Source organism: Microtus pennsylvanicus, chromosome 6, assembly GCF_037038515.1.
Source record: "Microtus pennsylvanicus isolate mMicPen1 chromosome 6, mMicPen1.hap1, whole genome shotgun sequence".
Taxonomy (NCBI): Eukaryota; Metazoa; Chordata; class Mammalia; order Rodentia; family Cricetidae; genus Microtus; species Microtus pennsylvanicus.
The window spans coordinates 125137252-125158910 of record NC_134584.1 but is presented as its reverse complement, the minus strand read 5'-3'; the positions used below and the strand labels follow the sequence as shown (position 1 = coordinate 125158910).

Sequence of the window (21659 nt, the reverse complement as noted above, 5' to 3'; positions counted from 1 at the left end):
CATCCCACCATAGAGACTCTTGCTCAGCCCTGTTTATCGCTGCCCTGGTGACAGCAGCTGGGACCAGAACAACTGAGGGGTCCATCAAGAGATAATGACAGTGTGGTACATGCATACAATAGGGTTTTATATATCTATAAAAAAGTGAAAATTTCAAGAAAATGGATGGTTCTAGAAATGATTGGGTGAAATAACTAGACTCAGAGACATAAATAACACATTTTCTCTCATAAACAAATTCCAGTGTCTAATATTTAGATGTGGGGGGAGGGGGTATTAGTCACAAAACTAAAGGACAGCGTGAGAGGGACCAAACAGGTGGTAAGGAAGGACTGGGGGTCAGCACAAGGACCAATAGGACACAAGGAGGAGAAGAACAGGGGAGGAAGAAATGAGGCATGAGGGGAACCACTGAAGATCACATTGTTGGATATGCCAAAAGGATATTCAATATCTTGTATGCTAACTTAAAAAACTAAATCAGTGATGGATGGGAAGATGACTCAGTGGGTAGGGGCACTGGCTCCTCTTACAGATTCCCAGCACCCACATGACTGCTCACAAATGCCTTTCTTCAGTTCCACAGGCACCCGCCATACACAGAGTGCACAGATAGACATGCAGGCAAAACGCCCAAACACAGTCAATAAAAATAAATAAATCCAGTATGGTCGATGTGGGTGCGGCGTCTGCCTGGCTCTGTCCCACTTACCATCAGGGACTGCACCATTTCCCCCTTCCCCGAGGCCCACTCACCACACAGCGTCTCCCGTTTAACTGGTATCTTTGAGGTCACCCATCTTTCCTGGACCTCTGAGGCCCTCAGACCTTGGCTGTGGGCTGTTGTCACACGCAAGTCCTAGATAGGTCTGTGAGCTCTTTCAGCTGCACCTCAAGGCCTGTGCTCAGCTCTCACCGCAGCCCTGGCGCAGGCAGCCTCTGCAGAATGTGTACTCTGAGAAACTTGGTCCCTCCCAACCCAGGCCTTCACAGGGCCTCCACTTCTCATACTCCCAGAAGATTCCCCAATTATATTGAAACAGCTTGGGAAGGCGGAAGAGCTGGAGGTGAAGGGACCTTTGAGGATGTTAGAGGCACTAACAAGCCTCAGAGGCATCCTGGTTCCAGCAGAAACTAAGGCTGAACAGAGATTGCAAAGATTGATTAGATACAGCTATAAGAGCCCTTTGTTTCACTCTTAAGTGGGGCTTGCAAGATGGCTTAGGTGGTAAAGGCTCACACAGCAAAGCCCGAGGACCTGAGTTCAATTCCCAGGACCCATATCGTGGAAGGAGAGAAGCAACTCTCACAAGCTGTCCTCTGACCTCTGCACACACATACCGTGGTGCACAAACACATAAGTGTAATTAAAGACAGGACCTGTGAGTATACAGTCACATAAAGTACTAATTTACCATAGTTTTATTGTTACTCAGCCAAATCCATTGAGAAGTTAGGGTTTCTATTGCTGTGAAGAGACTCCATGACAGCGGCAATTCTCATAAAGGAAAATATTTAATTAGGGGCTGTCTTACAGTTTCAGAGGTTTAGTCCATTATCATCATGGCTAGAAGCATGACAGCATGCAGGCAGGCAAACGTGGTGCTGGAGAAGGAGGTGAGAGATCTAATTCTGGACCAGCAGGCGGCAGGAAGGGAGTGACACTGGGTCTGGCTTGAGCTTCTGAAACCTCAAAGCCCCACCCCTTGTCCCCCAGTGATGCACTTCCTCCAAAAAGTTCCAACCTACTCCAACAAGGTCACACTTCTTAATAGTGCCACTCCCTATGGGCCTACAGGGGCCATTTTTATTCAAACCACCACACTGTCTTTTCTATTTTAAGTTAAATATAAAATGCTTGTATTTTGTGGTTTTGTTCCACGGGGGAATAAAGGCTGCTATTCTGCCTCCTGCTGAATATGTACATTTGTACATTTGTAAAAGGATCATAGAGGTGGGGGAAGCACTTTTTTAAAGTTCTATTCTTTTTGTTTGTTTGTTTGTTTTTAGCTTTTGATTTTTGAAAACAGGGCTTCTCTGTGTAGCCCTGGCTGCCCTGGAACTCACTCTGTAGATCAGGCTGGCTTCAGACTTCTGCTCCCTTCAGCTACACATGTGTGGATCCCCAGGCTCAGTCCATTTCCTTTGGGGTCTTTTAGTTCCTCCTAGCCTTGGCCAGTACATGCAGCACCCTTGGACCCCACATCACCAGAACAGCACGCTGAGTCACTGGCGCATGTATTTCTTGCCCATGCTGCAGCAGTGGACATCCGGGCTAAGACCCTTGAGTGTAAGGTTTGCTGCAAAGTCAGGCCCATGTCCATTTGCACAAATTCCTGCTGATGCAGCACCAGGTGGTTTCCAAGATGGCACTGTGTCTTGAAATAGAGCTGTGTTGGTTTGTTCTATATCAACTTGACACAAGCTAGGGTCACCTGAGAGGAGGAAGCCTCAATTGAGAAAATGCCCCCGTAAGATTGTGCTGTAGGTGAACCTGTAGGACGTTTTCTCATTTAGTGATCAATGGGGAGGGCCCAGCCCATTGTGGGTAGGACCTTCCCAGGGCTGGTGGTCCTGGGTTCTATAGGAAAGCAGGCTGAGCAAGCCACAGGGAGCAAGCCAGTAAGCAGCATATCCCAGGGCCTCTGTATCAGCTCCTACCTCCAGGTTGCTGCCACTGGGTTCCTGCCTTGTATGAGTTCTTGTCCTTACTTACTTTGATGATAAGTGTAAGCAAAGTAAGCCCTTTCCTCCCCAACTTTCTTTCTTGGTCATGTGCTTCATCACAGCAGTAGAAGCCCTAAGACAAGAACCCAGATCATATGTTGCTCCGAGGGTCTCAGCCCCACTGCATCCCCTGCCCTTTAGCTCCTGGGTATTATCCTTGGGACAGGGTGGCTTTCCTTTCCTATGCCTTATAAATGCATCAGGACTCTATGTTCAGGGTAGCGTCCTGGTCCTTAAGCTGAGTTAGCAAGTCCCCCTTGATGCTGCAGGGAAGGCAGCCTCTGCAGGCTTCTATGAAGGAGCATCTGGGTCACTCTGAACACATACTAGGTTCTTACATAGCAGCAACTGTCCTTGAAATTGATGATTGCAATTCCCAAACTCACCCAGGGTGTGTGTGTGTGTATGTGTGTGTATGTATGTATGTGTGTATGTATGTGTGTATGTGTGTGTATGTATGTGTGTATGTATGTATGTGTGTGTATGTGTGTGTGTGGGAGTCTGACAGCCTATGGGCCCTAGCATAGGCTGGCATGATTTTTGTTTGTTTCTGTGTCGCTCCTGCCTTGGATTTTGATCTGTGTGATTCTTTGAGACGCCCATCGAAGCTTCACGCTTCCAGATTAAAGTGTATTTTTGTTTCTGCTAGGTGTGAAGAGATGCTTTAAGGTAAATTCTCTGAGGGATTTGGAGCATCCACATAGTGTGAATAAGGGCTACAAACCTGCAGGGGTGGGAGGAGGGGCCCCAGGGTTCCGGAAGTCTCAGGAGAGCTGTGGATTTCATTTCCACCACACCCAGCCTGAGGCCGGCACTGTTCCATGCAGCCCCCTGGTGAACTGACCACAAAGTAGATGTAGTTCACTGAATGCTGGGGTCCCAGACTTCCGGGACGGCTGTGGTGGGCACCCCACCTTCTGCTTAGTTTCCTATTCCAAACTCCTGTTCCTTACGAGGTCACTATTTGGTCATCCCCTCTGCTTCCTGCTTTATTGTTAAGTCTTCTCTAGATGCAGACTCTGAAGAACTAGCATACATGTATGTGTGCACACACACATACACACACACACACAAGTGCACCCACCTACACTCACACACTCAAATACACACACACATGTGTACCCATGTACACTCACACACATACTCAGATACACATACACACATGCACCCACGTAAGCTTACACACACACAAGTGCACCCACATACACTCACACACACAAGTGCACACACCTACAGTCACATACACACACGCACACTCAGATACACACTCACACACACACACAGGTGCACCCACATGCACTCACACACACACAGGTGCACCCACCTACACTCTCACGCACACACACACACAAGTGCACCCACCTACACTCTCACGCACACACACACACACACAAGTGCACCCACCTACACTCTCACGCACACGCACACACACACACACACAAGTGCACCCACCTACACTCTCACGCACACGCACACACACACACACAAGTGCACCCACCTACACTCTCAAGCACACACACACACACACACACTCACACACACACACACAAGTGCACCCACCTATACTTAAACACACGCATCCACCTGTACTCACATGCTCAGACACACACACATGCACCCACACACGCTAACACACACAGGTGCACCCACCTACACTCTCACGCACACACAGGCGCACCCACCTATAGTCACACACTCAGACACATGCACACAAGTGTTTGTGCACACGCATGTTCATATGTGCAGAGGCCAGAGGTCAACCTCAGCTGTGGTTAACCAGTCATTCTCTAGTTTTTGAACAGGGTCTCTCTGTGGCTTGGCACTCACTAAGTGATCTAAACTGATCGGTGAGCCTCAGCCATCCATCGGCACCTCTGCTGTGCTGGGGTTACAGGCACACACCATCATGACTGACTTTTTACATATGGGGGCACACTTGGGTCTTCATACTTCTGCAGCAAACACCTTGCTGACTGAGCAATTGAAGTGAAATTCGGCTGTTTACTTCAGCATTATATTTAATAACAATTTAAAAATTAAGCCACTTAAAATCTTTCCCTTCGACTCTTGTCTTACACAGTAATTATTTCCCAGGCATGCCTTGACTTAGTGAACAGAAGTGTTTTAAGCGGTGAGTTCCAGGATCTCGGCGACAGCATCCTCATGGAATTGGTGTGATTTAATCATTATTCATGTCTTAGACTGGGCCTTTTAAACAAAATAGTTTGGTTTCAGAATTTGATCATGTTTTTTGTGTCTTGGTTTAGCTGTTGTTTCAGTACTAAAGGGAAACTTGGGGCTTCAGAACCTCTGAACTGAACAGTTAATGGGGCTCTACGGGGGTGCTAGGCACTGAACCCCAATCCTGCAAGAACAGACAACACTTTTAGCCGCTGAGCCCTCTCTGCAGCCCGCCTCCCCCTGCCCTCGTGCATTTAAACTCTGGGATGTTTCTGTGACAAGGGCATGTCACAGTAACCCTCTTTTCTGCCTCTCGTCTGTTCTGTTTCTGGGGCGCAAAGCACGTGAGCCAGGACCTGGAAGACTCGTCGCGATCCTCGGCGCAAGGAAGGTTTAACCGAGAGCAGTTTTACAAATTCATCATTTTCCCTGGGAAGTGGATTAAAGTCTGGTATGACCGACTCACCTTGTTGGCGCTATTGGATCGGTAAGCGCTCAGGGGCATGGGCGTGGCCAGAAGACAAGGGAGGACACCAAGGAGCATGCTCATAGTCCACCGCCCCTAGAATGCGCACGTCTGCTTGCTAAGTTCCCTGGGTTGTCTCCAGCCCACACCCTACTTTCCTGTGAACCCCGGTGGATTAGACATTGGATTTCACGGTTGCCATGGGAAGTGATGATTGGACAGGATGGACTAGCTTGCAGGTTTGCCTGGGGAACAGTCTGCTCTGGTCTGCTCACGCCGGGCCTTGTTCTAGTAGACATGCGCAGTTTCTGGAGCAGGAGGCCGGCCTTGCCTGACTAGCTGCGGCCCTGGGACAGAGGGGAGGAAAAGTGGGGTGGTGTTTACCTGTCCTCCACAGCTTGGATTCCTGCTTCTCTCTCCCCTCTGCTGTACACTAACTTGATGCTGCTCTCCTTTAGACCCTTCCCTCATTGCCCCCTAGAATAAAACGCTTTGTGGCTGAAGATGTGGAGCCTGGGTAGGCACGGCAGGGAGGTTCCAGTTTGCTCTGGTAATGAAGATAATCTTAGAGTGGGGACTGCTTGTTTGTGGGCTCCCTGTCAGAACTGGGGAGGGGGGCACAATATTAGGATTTTCAGAGGCTGTGGTTCTGGTGGGGAGTGGTTTAAAAATGGATGGTATGATCGTTAAGGCTCACACAGCAGGGTCTGCTCAGAGCTCAGTGCCAGCCTCTGGGGCAGTGGCAGGGTTGTCTATCTGCCGTCTGTCCCCCAGTGACTGCTTGTTACCGTAATGGTGCGGCCGTGTCGGAGAAAAAAAAAAACACACCAAAAACCAATAGTCTTGCAAAATTACAGCAGTAAATTTCAGCACCCACAAGTCAGGGAATAGCCTTGTAATCACTTTGCTAACAATACCGTGTTACCCTAGCGCCTGCACGTGAGCAGACGTGGAATACATGGCTGGTGATCTAAGATAATGTATTCTGGTAGATGAGGCCTTAAAAAACACTACTACTTTATTCTTCTGTAGAAAGGAATAGGTTGTATTAACCCCTCATATGAAAACAAATCTCTTTATAGGTGTGTGTGTGTGTTGCATGTACCCACGCCTGCCTGCCTCGTGCCCATGTGGAGGCCCGAGGACAACCGCAGGCGTCTTTTCTCTCCTTACACCACGTGGGTCCCAGGGACTGAACGTGATGGCAAGCGCTTTCCCCGCTGACCCATTGCGCTCCCCTCCTCACGGGTTTGTGTATCGCGACATCCGAGTTTTTATTTCCAAAGGTTTCCACTTAGTGGGAGGTGTCGTTGAAGCTCCCATGGGCGGAAAAGCTTGGCCTGCAAGAGCGCAAAGCTGGAAGGAAGGAAGGATGTGTGATTGATAGATGGGCTGCCTGGCTGTCCAGGAAGGAGCTGAGCTGAGCTGTGCACTGGAAGGAAGGAAGGAAGGAAGGAAGGAAGGAAGGAAGGAAGGAAGGAAGGAAGGAAGGAAGGAAGGATGTGTGATTGATAGATGGGCTCCTGGCTGTCCAGGAAGGAGCTGAGCTGAGCTGTGCACTGGAAGGAAGGAAGGATGTGTGATAGATGGGCTGCCTAGCTGTCCAGGAAGGAGATGAGCTGAGCTTGTGCACTGTGGGACAGAGGTAGCCATACTGTGCACCCCTAGACTGAGGCCCTCACCTGGTGCTGTGAACCCCATCCTCAATTCCTTTGTCTCCTGACATGGTTGCTTCCTGGCACCCATGGCTGCAGCCTCCCCTTCTCCTTTGGTCCTCCAGCCGTCCCCTTCCTTCTCAGGTGTTTGCAGCCGCGTCTCTTGTCTCCTGTCCCACCCTTACCCTTTGAAAAGCTACCCAAACCTTACCTTCCGCTGTCTTGTTTATCAGCATCTAAAATAAGAAGCTGCAATCTCTGCTTTATCTCAGCATCCTGTTCATCTCTCCATCAATTGTTTGCTGGGTACCAGCCCCATGTCAGGCTTCTGCTGTGTACTGAGGTGTTAGTGAATGCCACAGCCATGGTGTCTGCCTTCATAGGGAACAAGAGCAAACATAACGGGTCCCAAGGCAGAGGACCCAGACATAGAGGGATACCACTAATGTCAGAAGTTGTGGCTACAGGGCTAGAGAGAATGCTCAGTGGACAAAGCATGAGGACCTGAGTTCGGATCTGACATCCTCCTCTGGCCTCCATAGGCACCTCTACACACGTGTGCATACACCCATACATAGAAACATGCATACACATAATTAAAAACAAAATAAAAGATTCGTGACTATCTCAAGGGACAAGGTAGCCAAATATCCCTACCTAGAAGATCACTGTTTAGTGGGTAGACAGATTGTACGTGAGTAAACACTGCTCAGTTATGAAATGTACTTAGAATTCTCGTGAAGGACCCATGTCTCCCCTCTGCTGCACCAACCCCCATCTCCATTTTGGCCAGGCCCCCAATGTTCTGCTGTGCATCTGGTGTCCTTTCAAGGTCACATCCTTCTGAAGTCATGGTCCCATCCTTGCTCACCTACCCTCCCCCAACAGGCCGACTGACCCCTCAGTCCTTCCATGGCCGTCCGTAGTATTTTGACTCGTTACCTATCTTCCTCTTTCAGCCCCTCCCATTTTAGGCCCCTCCCCTACTACCTCCCTACCTTGGTTGGTTGACTTATCTCATCAGCCCCCCTTTTAACAATGCTCTAAAGGGCCCAGCACATGTTTTCACTTGATAAGATCTCATGTCTGGATGAGGGCCCCACTGCATCTTCTATCTCATGGAGGACGCCACAACAAATCACCCAGCAAGACTGTAGACTCACAGCTTACCCTGTGAGGCTCCTTGGACTGTGCGGCCTGGGGGCGAGGGGTCATATCTCCCTCTGAAGCTTCCTGCTCCTGGAATGGGGCTGCAAACCAACTTCAGAGAAGATCGGTCTGGAAACAGTGATCCCGATGTCAATGCAAGTCTTCCCCACCCCTCTCTGAGAGGAGCCAATGGAGTTCTGAAACATTCCAGGCTGTGGTTGAAATCACGGGCCGCCTCCTCCTAGGGAGGCCAGTGCAGTGGCCAGGGAAGTCAGTGGGGTCCTGTGTCATTTATTCCAAGAACAAACACCTAGAGTCGGCATCAGGACCTTTTTGAATAGCACAAGACTGAATTGATGCAGGGGCTGGCACAACACAGCCCCTCTGAGCTGGCTGTCAGTCTGTCTGCAGGTGAGTGCAGGAAAGCTTGCCTCGGTCTCAGTCTGTGCTTGTTTGTGTGTTTTGCACAGAACTGAGGATGTGAAGGAGAACGTGGTGGCGATTCTGCTCAGCGTCCTGGTTTCCCTCCTGGGCTTTCTGACGCTGAACCGTGGCTTCTGTAGAGACCTGTGGGTCCTGCTCTTCTGCGTGGTCATGGCCAGCTGCCAGTACTCCCTGCTCAAGGCAAGAACCCATCCTCTGTGTGGGGCAGGTGTGTGTGGGTGTGTATTACTGTCACTAGCAAAGCCTTACAATCACAAGGTGACCCAGGCCCTCTGGTTTGTGTTTTAGAGCGTCCAACCTGACCCCGCCTCACCAATACACGTAAGTGCAGGCCCGTAGCTTGTCTCATCCGCTTGCATTGAAAACAGGGTGATGCTCACGTCTACTCAAAGGGTCACATTTGCTTCTGTGTCTGTATCTTGGATGCAGGAGTAGAAGCAGTGGATGGATACCCAAGTGCATGGCACAAAGCTCTGGCTGGATCTAAGCGCTTGGTGTGTTGGCATTGGAGGAGGGGCAGCTCAGGCATGGGGCGGACTCTGTTTGACAGGTCACTTTTGTTCTCCAGGCTCTTATAGGAAAAGACACGGCTTGATTGGATGGTCCACAGGCTGCCATCTGTCTGCCTGCCTTTGCTTCCCACTTATCCCCTTGCCTATCTGATGCTGAGCAATCATGGTAGTCCTCTATGTTTCCCATTTTCCTTATGTGCCAATAAATCTGATTAACGTCGATGGGGATTGAATGAATATTGCATGTAAATTGCTTCAAACACCGGCTGACACCTAGCAATTGCTCCTCACGTGTTCTTAGTATGTAGGCATAAACTGTGTGTGTTCAAACACACTCTTACATATACTTTGGGGGTGAGTTATAATCTGGTCACATATACAGGGTGGAGGGATTAATTCAAGTTCATTCAACTGTCATATCATATACCTTTTCTGATGAGAATATTTACAGCGCATTCTCCTTGGTTTCCAAGAGCGCCCTGTGTAATTATTGATGATAGCACCATCACTGGACTATGGAACAGATCTACAAAACTCACTGACCCCATGTGCCCGACTCTGTGTTCCCTCCTACCCGCCCTCCCTACCCGCTTCCTGTTCCCTAGCTCCTACCACTTTGCTCATTTTGCTGTGACTCAGACTTGGTCATTTTCCAGAGTGGGGTCATCCGGTATTCCTCCTTCCATGCCTGATGTATTTCTCTTTGCTCAATGTTCTTCAAGATCATTCCTGTTCACACATGACAGGACTGCCATGCTTTGCAAGGCGAAATAGTATTTCATGTGTGTGTGTATGTATGTATGTGTATGTATGTATGTGTATGTATATATATATATCACATTATTATTATTTTATCTTTGTTTCATTGGGGTTTTTTGTTTTTTTGTTTGTTTTTTTGAGAAAGGGTTTCTCTGTGTATCCCTGGCTGTCCTGGAATTCACTCTATAGACCAGGCTGGCCTCAAACTCAGAGCTCCACCTGCCTCTGCCCTCTGAGTGTTGGGATTAAAGGTGTGTACTGCCACAACCTGGCTTGTATTTTTAAAAGTACTTATTTGTGTGTATGTGTACATCTATGTGAGTGTATGCAACATGTATATACATGCCTGTTGAGGCCAGAAGAGGGCATCCAATCCTCTAGAGATGGAGTTCTAAGTAGTGGAATGGCCTGATGTGGGTGCTGGAAAATGAACTCAGGTCCTCTGGAAGAGCAGCAAGAGCTCTTAACTGCTGAACCATCTTTCCAGCTTCTCTCTCTCTCTCTCTCTCTCTCTCTCTCTCTCTCTCTCTCTCTCTGTGTGTGTGTGTGTCTCTCTCTCTCTCTCTCTCTCTCTCTCTCTCTGTGTCTCTGTCTCTCTCTGTGAGTGTGTGTCTCTCTGTCTCTCTCTCTGTGTATGTGTGTGTGTGTGTGTCTCTGTGAGTGTGTGTCTCTCTCTGTGTGTCTCTCTGTCTCTCTCTCTGTGTATGTGTGTGTGCATGCGTGTGCACATGTGCACACATGTACACAGGTGCATGACCAAGTACACACATGTGCAAGCAGACACTGCACTTTCACTTCCCAGTCCCAGAAACTATATTAATTACAACACTCTTTGGCCAATGGCTTGGGCGTATTCCTACCTAGCTCTTAAATTTTAAATTAACCCCTTTCTCTTAATCTATGTATCGCCACAAGGCTGTGGCTTACCAGTAAGGTTCCAGTGTCTTTCTCCTTTGGTAGGTACATGGCCTCTGCCTGACTCTACCTTCTTTCTCCCTGCATTCAGTTTAGTTTTCCCGTCTACCTATATTCTGCCCTGCTCTAGGTCAAAGCAGCTTCTTTATTAACCAATGGTAATAAAACATTCACAGCATATTGAGGGGAATCCCACATCACACATGTTCAGGAGCATATCATGTATGTAGACGCCAAAGCATAATCCAGATGCTGGCCCTTGCCTTCTGCTTTGCTTGAGGCTGGATCTCTGTAGTGTTTCCACTGCTGTATGCGCCAGGGTAGCTGGAGGCTCTGCTGTCTGCTGCGTATCCCCTGTTGCAATCCACTTTTTATGTGGGTTCCAGTGATTCAAACCCAAGTCATCTACTTTCAAGGCAGGGGCTCTCATCCACTGTTAGTACTTTTTAAAGCACTTCTCACTTTCCTTAATGGCAGAACCATTCCTAGTGCACCACAAGGGGTCTCCTTTCTCCATGTCTTCGCCAAAACTTATTTTTCCCTTTTGTGGTAAATGCCGTTCTAACAGGTGTGAGTTCATTTCCAACTGTGGCTTTTATTTCCATGTCCCCACATGGAAACTCTGTGTATGAAGCCAGACTGCTCTTATTCCTCTGGTTCAGGTGCCCTTTATGCTGCAGCCCAATAACCTAGAGTCAGATTTGGGGGAGAGTCTGGGCTCACTCAGACTGCCCACTAGTGGCCCAGGATCTTCCAGCTCCTAGGTCCACGTAGCTTCTTCTGGCTCTGGTACCCCAGTGGTCAGGGTCCACTGTTCAGGTGTCGGCCATAGCCGTGTGCCTTTTACCCTCCTGTGCTCTGTGTACCCTTCCCGCCTCTGTCATAGCAACCCCCAAACACGCATGCACGTACACACACACACACACACACACACACACACATACACGGGCTCTGAAAGATCTCTCCAATGGGGGAAAACTATTTTCCCACCATTGTGCAATTAAAAAAATTATATCCAGGGTTTAAGACTGATTTTTAATCTGTGCTAGCTCGTCATAATTAAGAAAGGGTTCGAACTGGTGGTCATCATGGTGGCAGATGCTGTCCTGTTAAATTCCTGTTCCCTGTAATTGATTTGTGTGGTGCATCTTTTATTTGAGATTCGGCATCAGGATCACTAGCTGCAGCATAATTGGAGCATTAAGATGTAGTGTTGGGAACGCCCTCGGAAACCTGGGGCAGGGGTGTGGCTCTGAAGGGTCACTGCAGCCCACCCCAGGTGCCCCATCACCTCTTCCCATCCTGTATCTTTCTGTCCCCGTTGCTGGTTCGCTGATATTGTTACATGGCCTCAAACACTCCTTACCTTGGGGCTGGGGTGACAGCTCAGTCAGTCAGGTGGCTGCCATACAAGCATGGGAACTAGACTCGCACCCCCAGATTCTATGTAAAATTCAGGGCCACACAAATCTGTAATTCAAGACAATCGAAGAACCCCAGGCTCAATGACGCCCTTTATCAAATAAAATAAGATGGAAATGTGACTGAGGAATTGGCTTCTATACATATGTATACACCCATACAAACTTGTACATACACACACATATTACACACACAAGCACGCTTACACATATACAGCTCCTTCCCTGCATGGATTTTGGGATGTGATATAAAACATGCTAAGACCATCGGGAGGAACGATCAACAAACAAACCTCATGAGTCAGATAAATTTGAGGTTGTTGTTACCATGACCCTTATGTTGCTATGTTGAGCTGGAGTCATACTGTCTAACCAAGCTACCATCCCAGGATCCAAGAAGGCATGTCACAGGGAGAAGGCATGGCACGGGGAGACACTGTGACTATAGTCACAGTGAACTATAGTCAGGCATCTACTTGTGTTACTGCAGTTGTTGGTTTGCTCACTGGGATGTCTAAGGACATTCAGCTGGTTTGAGCTGGGCTCTAGAAGCTCTGATGAGGAAGAGAAGGATAGGCAAAGGCATTTTCTCCTGTAATGCAGTTTTTCCAGAATGAGAGGAGTCAGGCAAGAATTCACATCTTGTTAATCAACGTGCAATTCATCAGGTCCAAAATAAATAAATAAATAAATTCAGAGAGGAGTCTGCTTTGCAATTCATGAGCTACCTTGCATGTAAAAAGTGAGCAGGTTTCTGGTCACTTAACCCCACCCCCTCCCCCACCTGGGATTCTCATTTCTCTATGAATTTTATAAAACTGCTCTGTGAACAGTCTGCTGCAGTGTTGATGTTGGGTGGGGCTGATGGGAAACCCACGTGCACCCAAGGTCAGCATTCCATTCTGACAGCAGCCTCAAGGATGCTCCCAGCCAGGGGACCCACTGTGGAAGCTTAGGTTCTAACCAGACTGGACTGAGGGAACTGAATGAGCTTTTAAGAGACTATGATTGGCTTTCACTGGAGGAATGAATGGGTGAAATGTTTCCTGTTGAAGACTTGGGGATTTTGATGGCTGGTGCAGATGTGCACTTTGCAAAGTGGGAGCTTGGAATTTCACTGGGGAGCACTCTGGGGACCTGGGGAGGATAGAGTGTCTTGTGTGCTGTGCTGAGGATGGCTCTGGGACCCAAAACACAGGATGCATGATTATAGCAGCAAGGCAAGCCCTTTGTAGGGGCTGTGTTTGGTTTTGTAAACTAGCAACACGGAAGACATGTTTGCATTTCTGATGAAGCTCCTGAGAGATGTCTGAGGGCGTTTCATGTTGTTCAAGGCCAGAGAATATATTTTAATGCACGTGTCTGTGTGTGTGTTCACACTCACCTGTGCGTGTACAGGTGTACACATGTGCATCTATAGGCCAAAGGACTGGACCACCTTGATTTTGGGGGGTGCATGAGGGGCTTGGAGTAGTTTGTCACTGATCTGGAGCTTACCAAGCTGGCCAGCAAGCCCTGGGGACCTGCCTGTCCACACCTTCCTGGCACTAAGATTGTAGGCATGCTAAACATTGGGTTCTGGGGCTTGAACTGAGTTCCTCAGGCTTGTACGGCAAACTTTTACTGACTGAGCCATTCCTGCAGCCCATTAGGCTTTTGATAGGAGAAAGAACCAGAACAAATGATAGTTGCTTAGTTATGTTTCTTAAACCACGTCAGTTTGAGGAAATGTCTCCCATGCGTGAGCTCTAATACACCGCACCGCTATTTATACCAGCCGATTTATTTTCTGTTTACTTAGTAAGGGCGTTTAGATTTCATTCTGACTTTGGTCTTATTATTTTTTAATGCAAATAAAAATTCTCTTGTATTTATTAATCCATGACCTACTTGGATTCTGAAGAAAATTCCCTGCCAGGGCAACAATTTTTTTTAAGACTAAACCTGGCCTCAGGACCAAAGGCAGCCGGTCTCCGTGACAGACACTGGTATTGTCCTGTTGAAAGATGGTTTTAGAATAGGACCCTTCCTATTGTGGAGGCAGTGTCCATTGAAATTCCCTTTCTAAATATAGCACATTCAAGGCTGTGGCTAAAAACACCAGTCTGAGACCACGCCTATCTCCCTCTGCTTGCGCACAAGGTGGCTCACGAATTGCAGAGCACACTCTCCACCTGGTTGTTGTTGGTTTCTCAGATCTTATGAATTGTGCATTTATTTCAATAATGTGGGAGTTTTGCGGGGTTTTGCCCTGGAAAGCCCGTGCCACAATATCTCATTCCTTATTTAAAAATATATTAAATTTCTATTATTATTGAGCATGTATGCATGATGTGTGTGTGCACGCACACGCGTGTGGAGGTCAGAAAACAACCCTGTGGAGTTGGCTTTCTCCTTTCACCTTGATGTAAGTGTCTGGGACAGAACTCTGGTCCATCTTGTACAGCAAGCCCTGTGACCCACTGTGCCAATTTGCCACCTTTCCCCTAATTTCCCACAGTCATCTGAAAGGAAGAAAGGGCAGTTCCCCTCTTTTAGCAGTATTTTGAGGACCGGGATGAGGTCTGAAAGGCTTTGTTAGGAAACCCACGTTAAATGGACACAACTAACAAAGGTTTCAAGGAACCTCGCACCTGAAAAGAGCGAGGAGAATGGAAATCTGCCCCCCAAGGAAAGCGTTGCGTTAGACAGGTTTTCTCTGGGGGCGGGGGTGGTAATTACATTTTTAGGGAAATCTTGTTGGGCTTAAATGGCAACATTCCCTTATGGTTTGGCAAAATAAACATGAAGCATTGTTTTAGTTCTATTTGTCTCCCCACGTTCTCTTCCTGGTATTTTAGGCTTGTAAAATTACAGCAGAGTGGGGACGGGTATTGGGGTGGGGATGGGTATTGGGGTGGGGATGGGTGTTGGGGTAGGGATGGGTGTTGGGGTGACGATGGGTGTTGGGGTGGGGATGGGTGTTGGGGTGGGGATGGTGTTGGGGTGACGATGGGTGTTGGGGTGACGATGGGTGTTGGGGTGACGATGGGTGTTGGGGTGACGATGGGTGTTGGGGTGGGGATGGGTGTTGGGGTGGGGATGGGTGTTGGGGTGGCGATGGGTGTTGGGGTGGCGATGGGTGTTGGGGTGGGGATGGGTGTTTGGGTGGCGATGGGTGTTGGGGTGGGGATGGGTGTTGGGGTGGCATTGGGTGTTGGGGTGGCAATGGGTGTTGGGGTGGCAATGGGTGTTGGGTAGTGTCAGTTGTATCTTGTGGTGTCTGATTCTTCTCAATGAGTACAACTCGGAAATTGTATTTGTTTTCTAGGGACACAACCAAATCATAGCCTATAGCAGACCAATCTATTTCTGTATGCTGTGTGGCCTTATTTTGCTTCTTGATGCAGGGGCCAAAGCCAGGCACCCTCCCAGCTATGTCGTATATGGCCTGAAGCTCTTCTCCCCTGAGACCCTGCAATCAGTCAGGGACCACTTAATAGGTGAGTGAGTTTGGGGATTTATGGGGAAGAGCCTTGGGACGGGAAGGTATGTCTCCCCTTTTTCTTTGGCACCCCTCATGGGAAAAGCCTGCACACTTGGTTACTGATGGGAAGAACTAAGTATTATCCTCTTGGCTTGTGTCTATGGAAGCCTATGAAGCCCAAGATAACAACGTGGGGGGCGGGGCGTTGGGAGGGCTGGACTACTCAGCTGTCATTCTTCAGGCACTATCCACCTTGTATTTTAATCAGTCTCTCATTAATTTAGAATAAGCAAACTAGGGCTGTTTCCACCTCCTGGAACCTAGAATTACAAGCGCTTGCCCCATGTCTCATTTTGATTTGGTTCTGGGTATGGAATTCACGTCCTCATGCTTACGAGGCAAGCACTTCGCCAGCCACGCCACCTCCCTAGCCCTTAACAATGGGATTCTTGGAATGGACTTTGATACCTGCAACCAAGAAGCGGCATCTCTGCGACACAGAAGCATGCGGAGTGACTGCAGATACAGAGGTAGTCACGGAGCGCTCCAGAAGTTAATGAGCAAAATAGGTTTTGGAGGGCTTCCCACTCATAAATCACGGACAGCTCCCTGGACCTCAGAGCTGGCTGCTTCAGGAAGAATATTTTATAGATAATTGTAGAATGAGTTTTGAAGGTGCTGGTCGTGATGGGACAGACCTGTGGCCCCAACACTTGGCAGGAGGATTAGGATTAGGAGGTCACTGTTGCTGTTGGCTAAATAACAAGTTGGAGGCCAGTCTGAGTTACATGGGATCTTAGCTTAAAAAGACAGCAAAAATAAAAACATCCCCCAAAATAGAATAAGAAGAGACAGGGGGAGGAGAAAAGAGAAGAGAGGGGCAGGGAAGGAGAAAGAGGGGCAGAGAAGGAGAAGGAGGGGCTGGGAAGAAGAAGGAGGAACAGGGAAGGAGAAGGAAGGGGCAGGGAAGGAGAAGGAGGGGCAGGGAAGAAGAAGGACGGGCAGAGAGGAAGAAGAAGGGGCAGGGAGGGAGAGGGAGGGTTAGGGAGGGAGAAGGAAGAGGCAGGGAAGGAGAAGGAGGGGCAGGGAAGGAGAAGGAGGGTTAGGGAAGGAGAATGAGGGGCAGGGAAGAAGAAGGAGGGGCAGGGAAGAAGAAGGAGGGGCAGGGAAGGAGAAGGAGGGGCAGGGAAGGAGAAGGAAGGGGCAGGGAAGGAGAAGGAGGAGCTGGGAAGGAGAAGGAGGGCCAGGGAAGGAGAAGGAGGGGCAGGGAAGGAGAAGGAGGGGCAGGGAAGGAGAAGGAGGGGCAGGGAAGAAGAAGGAGGGTTAGGGAGGGAGAAGGAGGGTTAGGGAGGGAGAAGGAGGGGCAGAGAGGGAGAAGGAGGGTTAGGGAAGGAGGAGAAAGATGCAGGGAAGGAGAAGGAGGGGCAGGGAAGGAGAAGGAGGGTTAGGGAAGGAGGAGGGGGCAGGGAAGGAGAAGGAAGAGGCAGGGAAGAAGAAGGAGGGGCAGGGAAGAAGAAGGAGGGGCAGAGAGGGAGAAGAATTGGCAGGGAGGGAGAGGGAGGGTTAGGGAGGGAGAAGGAAGAGGCAGGGAAGGAGAAGGAGGGGCAGGGAAGGAGAAGGAGGGTTAGGGAAGGAGAAGGAAGAGGCAGGGAAGGAAGAGAGACCTATGAAGCAAAGTCCTAACACATCTCATTAACAAATTGTTTTTCATGCCTGAGTCCTGCTCAGCCTCAGTTCTTATTTTTCTTTACTTTGTTACTCCAAGAAAGTCAGCACCCTGAGTTCCCGGTGTACCCCACTTTCCATGGCAAGAGAACCAGAGAATTCATTAGGGCTCAAAGGGGAAGAGGGTTGTGCTTGATTGAAGCCTGAGGTATTTGTTTCACAGTAAGCAGTGCCTCCAAATAGGCTGCTGGATATTATCCTTTTGTTTCTTTCAGGGTGTGGAAGAGACAGGGAACATGGCTTTCTTACCTCCCTCCTGAAATATATTTCTCTCCTTCAAACTTCCTAATACATATTGTCTGCTCCTCCACAGCGACAGGTGAAAACGGTGATAAATAACCCGCGAGCTGACTCGATGATATCTGTGCCTCAGATAAAAGGAGAACTAGAAGAATAGCAATGGGCAAGGAAGGGGGGATTAAAGGCACTGATTTGCACAGAGCATGAAACACTGGGAATGTGTGAGAACAAAGCAGAAGAGGCGGGTGTTGAGAGGGCCTTTCTGACTTTGTAGGAGATGGCAAGGTCAATTCAAGGTCACTGTGCTTCGAGCAGCCTCTTCACCAGGAGACTTAGTGATGTGATGGCTGCCACTGTCACATCCAGGGATCAGTTAGGAGAGGAGAAAGCAAGGACTGTAAGATTGGCCGGAGAGAAGAAGTGTATGCTGGTTTCCGGGGCTGGTTTCCTGCTAGCCACCTTCCTGGGCTGTGGTGTTGTCCTGTCAGAACCCGGCTGGAAAGAAAAACAGAAACAGCACTTGGCTTCACAGGCTGGGAGCTAGAGTCCAAGAGCAAGGCGCCAGCTGGGCATCTTCCCTCTGGGACAGCACAGCTTCTCTCCCTTTGCCTGTGTGTCTCTGGGCCCAGACTTGGCCTTTCCATCGTTGCTGTTGGATTTTTTTATTTAAATTTGTGTGTGTGTGTGTGTGTGTGTGTGTATGATGATTTGTGTATTGTGTGTGTGGTGTGTGTATGGTATGTGTATATGTATGTGATGTCTGTGTGGTATATAAATGGGGTGTTTGTGTATGTATGTATATTTGTGTGTATGGTGTGGGGTATGTGGGTGTGTATACCATCCCATGCTAGAGCATAACACCTATGTGGAACTCAGAGAATCACTCTTGGGAGTTGGTTTTCTCCTACCATGGTTTCTAGGACTCAAACTCAGGTTGTCAGGTTTAAGCAACAAAGGGCTTTTCCTACTGAGCCATCTCACCGGCCCTTTTGTATTTTCTTTTTAATTATAATTACTTCATCCTCCTTGCCTTTCCTCTCTCCCCTTCTAGTGTTCTGTTTCGTGGTTGCTACTATTTATTTATTTAGAGGCAGGATTCTCACTAGGTAAACCAGGCAGGCCTTTAACTTGCAACTATGATCTCGTACATATATGTACCACAATGTTTAATTTTTTGAGGTGCAGGGGCTTGAACCTCTCAAGCTTTATGCATGCTAGGCAAGAACTCCACTGGCTGAGCCACATCCCCGACCCAGTTGCCCTCTTTTAAAGAAGACCCTTCACATTGGTTTAGGGTTGCAAGGGACCTGCAAGGATCCTGACTTCATCACTGCAACTAAGACACAGTGAGAAGAGCCAAGTTTAGGACTTCAGCATCCTTTGGAGAGGACCCAAGAAAACCCAGAGTGAGGAACACACAGTAGAAGGACAAGAGAAGCAAGAGTTAAATATACATGACATGCAGTGGCACCTCCAGCAGAGCCACATGGGGCTGGCCCTCCCTGGGCTACAGTCAAAATGTAGAGAAAAGTCTCCCAGGACTTCCTCTTGGGGTGGTGTCTGCCTCATGCTACACTTTTGGGCTTTGTTTGTCATTCCCATCTGTGGGTCAGGAGAGGAGGAGAGGACAGCTTCAGGAGATCAGACCTTCTGTTTAAAGAGAATCCAGCCTGGGCTGCCTCCCTGTGTAAGAAGGGTCCCTTGTCCACCCAGGAGTAGGGTCAAAGCAGTAGGAAAGATTGAGATGCTGTTTGTCTGGTAGGGTGGAGGAGCAGCTCAAAGGCAAGGAGAGACAGACAGCTAGAAAATAGTGTGAGGAGGGCCTGCGGTGGAGAAAGGAGCGTGGGGTAATGGATGGTAAATGGATGGGTGGATGAGAGATGAAGGATGGATGGATGGATGGATGGATGGATGGATGGATGGATGGATACATAGATAGATCCATAGATGATAGATAGATAGATAGATCCATAGATAGATAGATCCATAGATAGATAGAGAGATAGATCCATAGATAGATAGATAGATAGATCCATAGATAGATAGATAGATCCATAGAAGATAGAGAGAGAGAGATCCATAGATAGATAGATAGACCCATAGATAGATAGAGAGAGAGATCCATAGATCGATAGAGAGAGAGAGAGATCCGTAGATAGATAGATAGAGAGATAGATCCTTAGATAGATAGATCCATACATAGATAGACAGATCTATAATAGATAGATAGATCCCCAGATAGATAGATAGATCCATAGATAGATAGATAGATAGATCCATAGATAGATAGATCCATAGAAGATAGAGAGAGATCCATAGATAGATAGATAGATAGATCCATAGATAGATAGATAGATAGAGAGATAGATCCTTAGATAGATAGATCCATACATAGATAGACAGATCTATAATAGATAGATAGATCCCCAGATAGATAGATAGATCCATACATAGATAGACAGATCCATAATATATAGATCCATAGATAGATAGATAGATCCATACATAGATAGATAGATCCATAGATAGATAGAGAGAGAGAGATCCATAGATATATAGAGAGATAGATCCATACATAGATAGATAGATCCATACATAGATAGACAGATCCATAATAGATAGATCCATAGATAGATAGATAGATCCATACATAGATAGACAGATCCATAATAGATAGATCCATAGATAGATAGATAGATCCATACATAGATAGACAGATCCATACATAGATAGACAGATCCATAATAGATATATCCATAGATAGATAGATAGATCCATACATAGATAGATAGATAGATTCATAGATAGATAGATAGATAGATAGATAGATAGATCCATACATAGATAAATAGATCCATACATAGATAGACAGATCCACAGATAGATAGATAGATCCAAACACAGATAGATCCATAGATAGATAGATAGATAGATCCATACATAGATAGACCGATCCATACATAGATAGACAGATCCATAGATAGATAGATAGATCCAAACATAGATAGATAGATCCATAGATAGATAGATAGATAGATAGATAGATAGATAGATAGATAGATAGATAGATAGATGAATGAGTCTGTGGTACTGAGGATTGAACTCGGGGCCTCTCATATCCTGTCAAGTGCTCCAAAATTGACCCAAATCCCCAGTCCTCAAACTTTTTATTTTGAGATAGGCTTTTATTAACTTCCATATGCTGGCCTCAAATTCACTCCATATTCCAAACTGCCTTGGGACTTGTGACCTCAGCTTGCTGAATAGTTGTGATTATAGCCCACACCGCCAAGCCCCATCAGGGATAACGTTCTCCTGTGAGTCCGTTCACTTGTGCTGAGCTGTGTGTATTCAGTGTGTCACTCTGTTTTCCCTCCTTGGCGAGACCTCCTTTGCTTCTGTTGGCAGGTGACCGGCCTCTACGGTGGCCATCCATTTCCTGGGCTCAGGGAGGCTGCTGACCTTGGGACTGGGGTTTCTATTACTGACTGTCTGGGTGACTTCAGCAAGAGCCCGTGAGCGAGACTGGCTTTGTGATTACCCTGTGGATGGGGAGGCCACAGGTCTCAGCCTCCCATGTCAGAAGAGGCAGGGCACAGCTGTGGTGGGGTCTGCAGAGCCAGACTCCAGGGACAAGAGCTGGCTTGAACCATACCAACAAGGCTAGTCCTACCCTGTGTGAAGAAACAAGACAAGGTGGCTGCTGAGGGGTGGTGGTGAGGTCAACCACTGAGCTATGTATGCACACACATATACTCTATGTGCACATGCGTTCACAAACACACACACACACTTACACACACACACGTGGTCAGCCAATGGACCTTTGTTCCATAACTAATAAAATCCCATGTAACTGAATCCACAACAAAACCTCTGGATGAACCTGTATCTGTGTTCACTCACATCTGGCTCATTGGTTTTGAGGAGAGCTGTTTTGCAACAACAGCTGTGTACTGTTACTTCCTGCACAAAAGTCAGAGCAAGAATCAGGGTCCT

At 47.9% G+C, this 21659-nt stretch overlaps 1 protein-coding gene across 1 annotated transcript in view; it reads left to right on the top strand.

Annotated features, from left to right (window-relative positions):
* Pcnx2 (pecanex 2) overlaps positions 1–21659 on the top strand; it is a 121489-nt gene that overhangs the window by 27810 nt on the left and 72020 nt on the right. Inside the window, exons 10-13 of the mRNA XM_075977696.1 lie at positions 5250–5395; positions 8649–8802; positions 8911–8943; positions 15540–15711. Of these exons, the coding sequence (XP_075833811.1) occupies positions 5250–5395; positions 8649–8802; positions 8911–8943; positions 15540–15711 (505 nt within the window). The remainder of the gene's footprint in view (positions 1–5249; positions 5396–8648; positions 8803–8910; positions 8944–15539; positions 15712–21659) is intronic.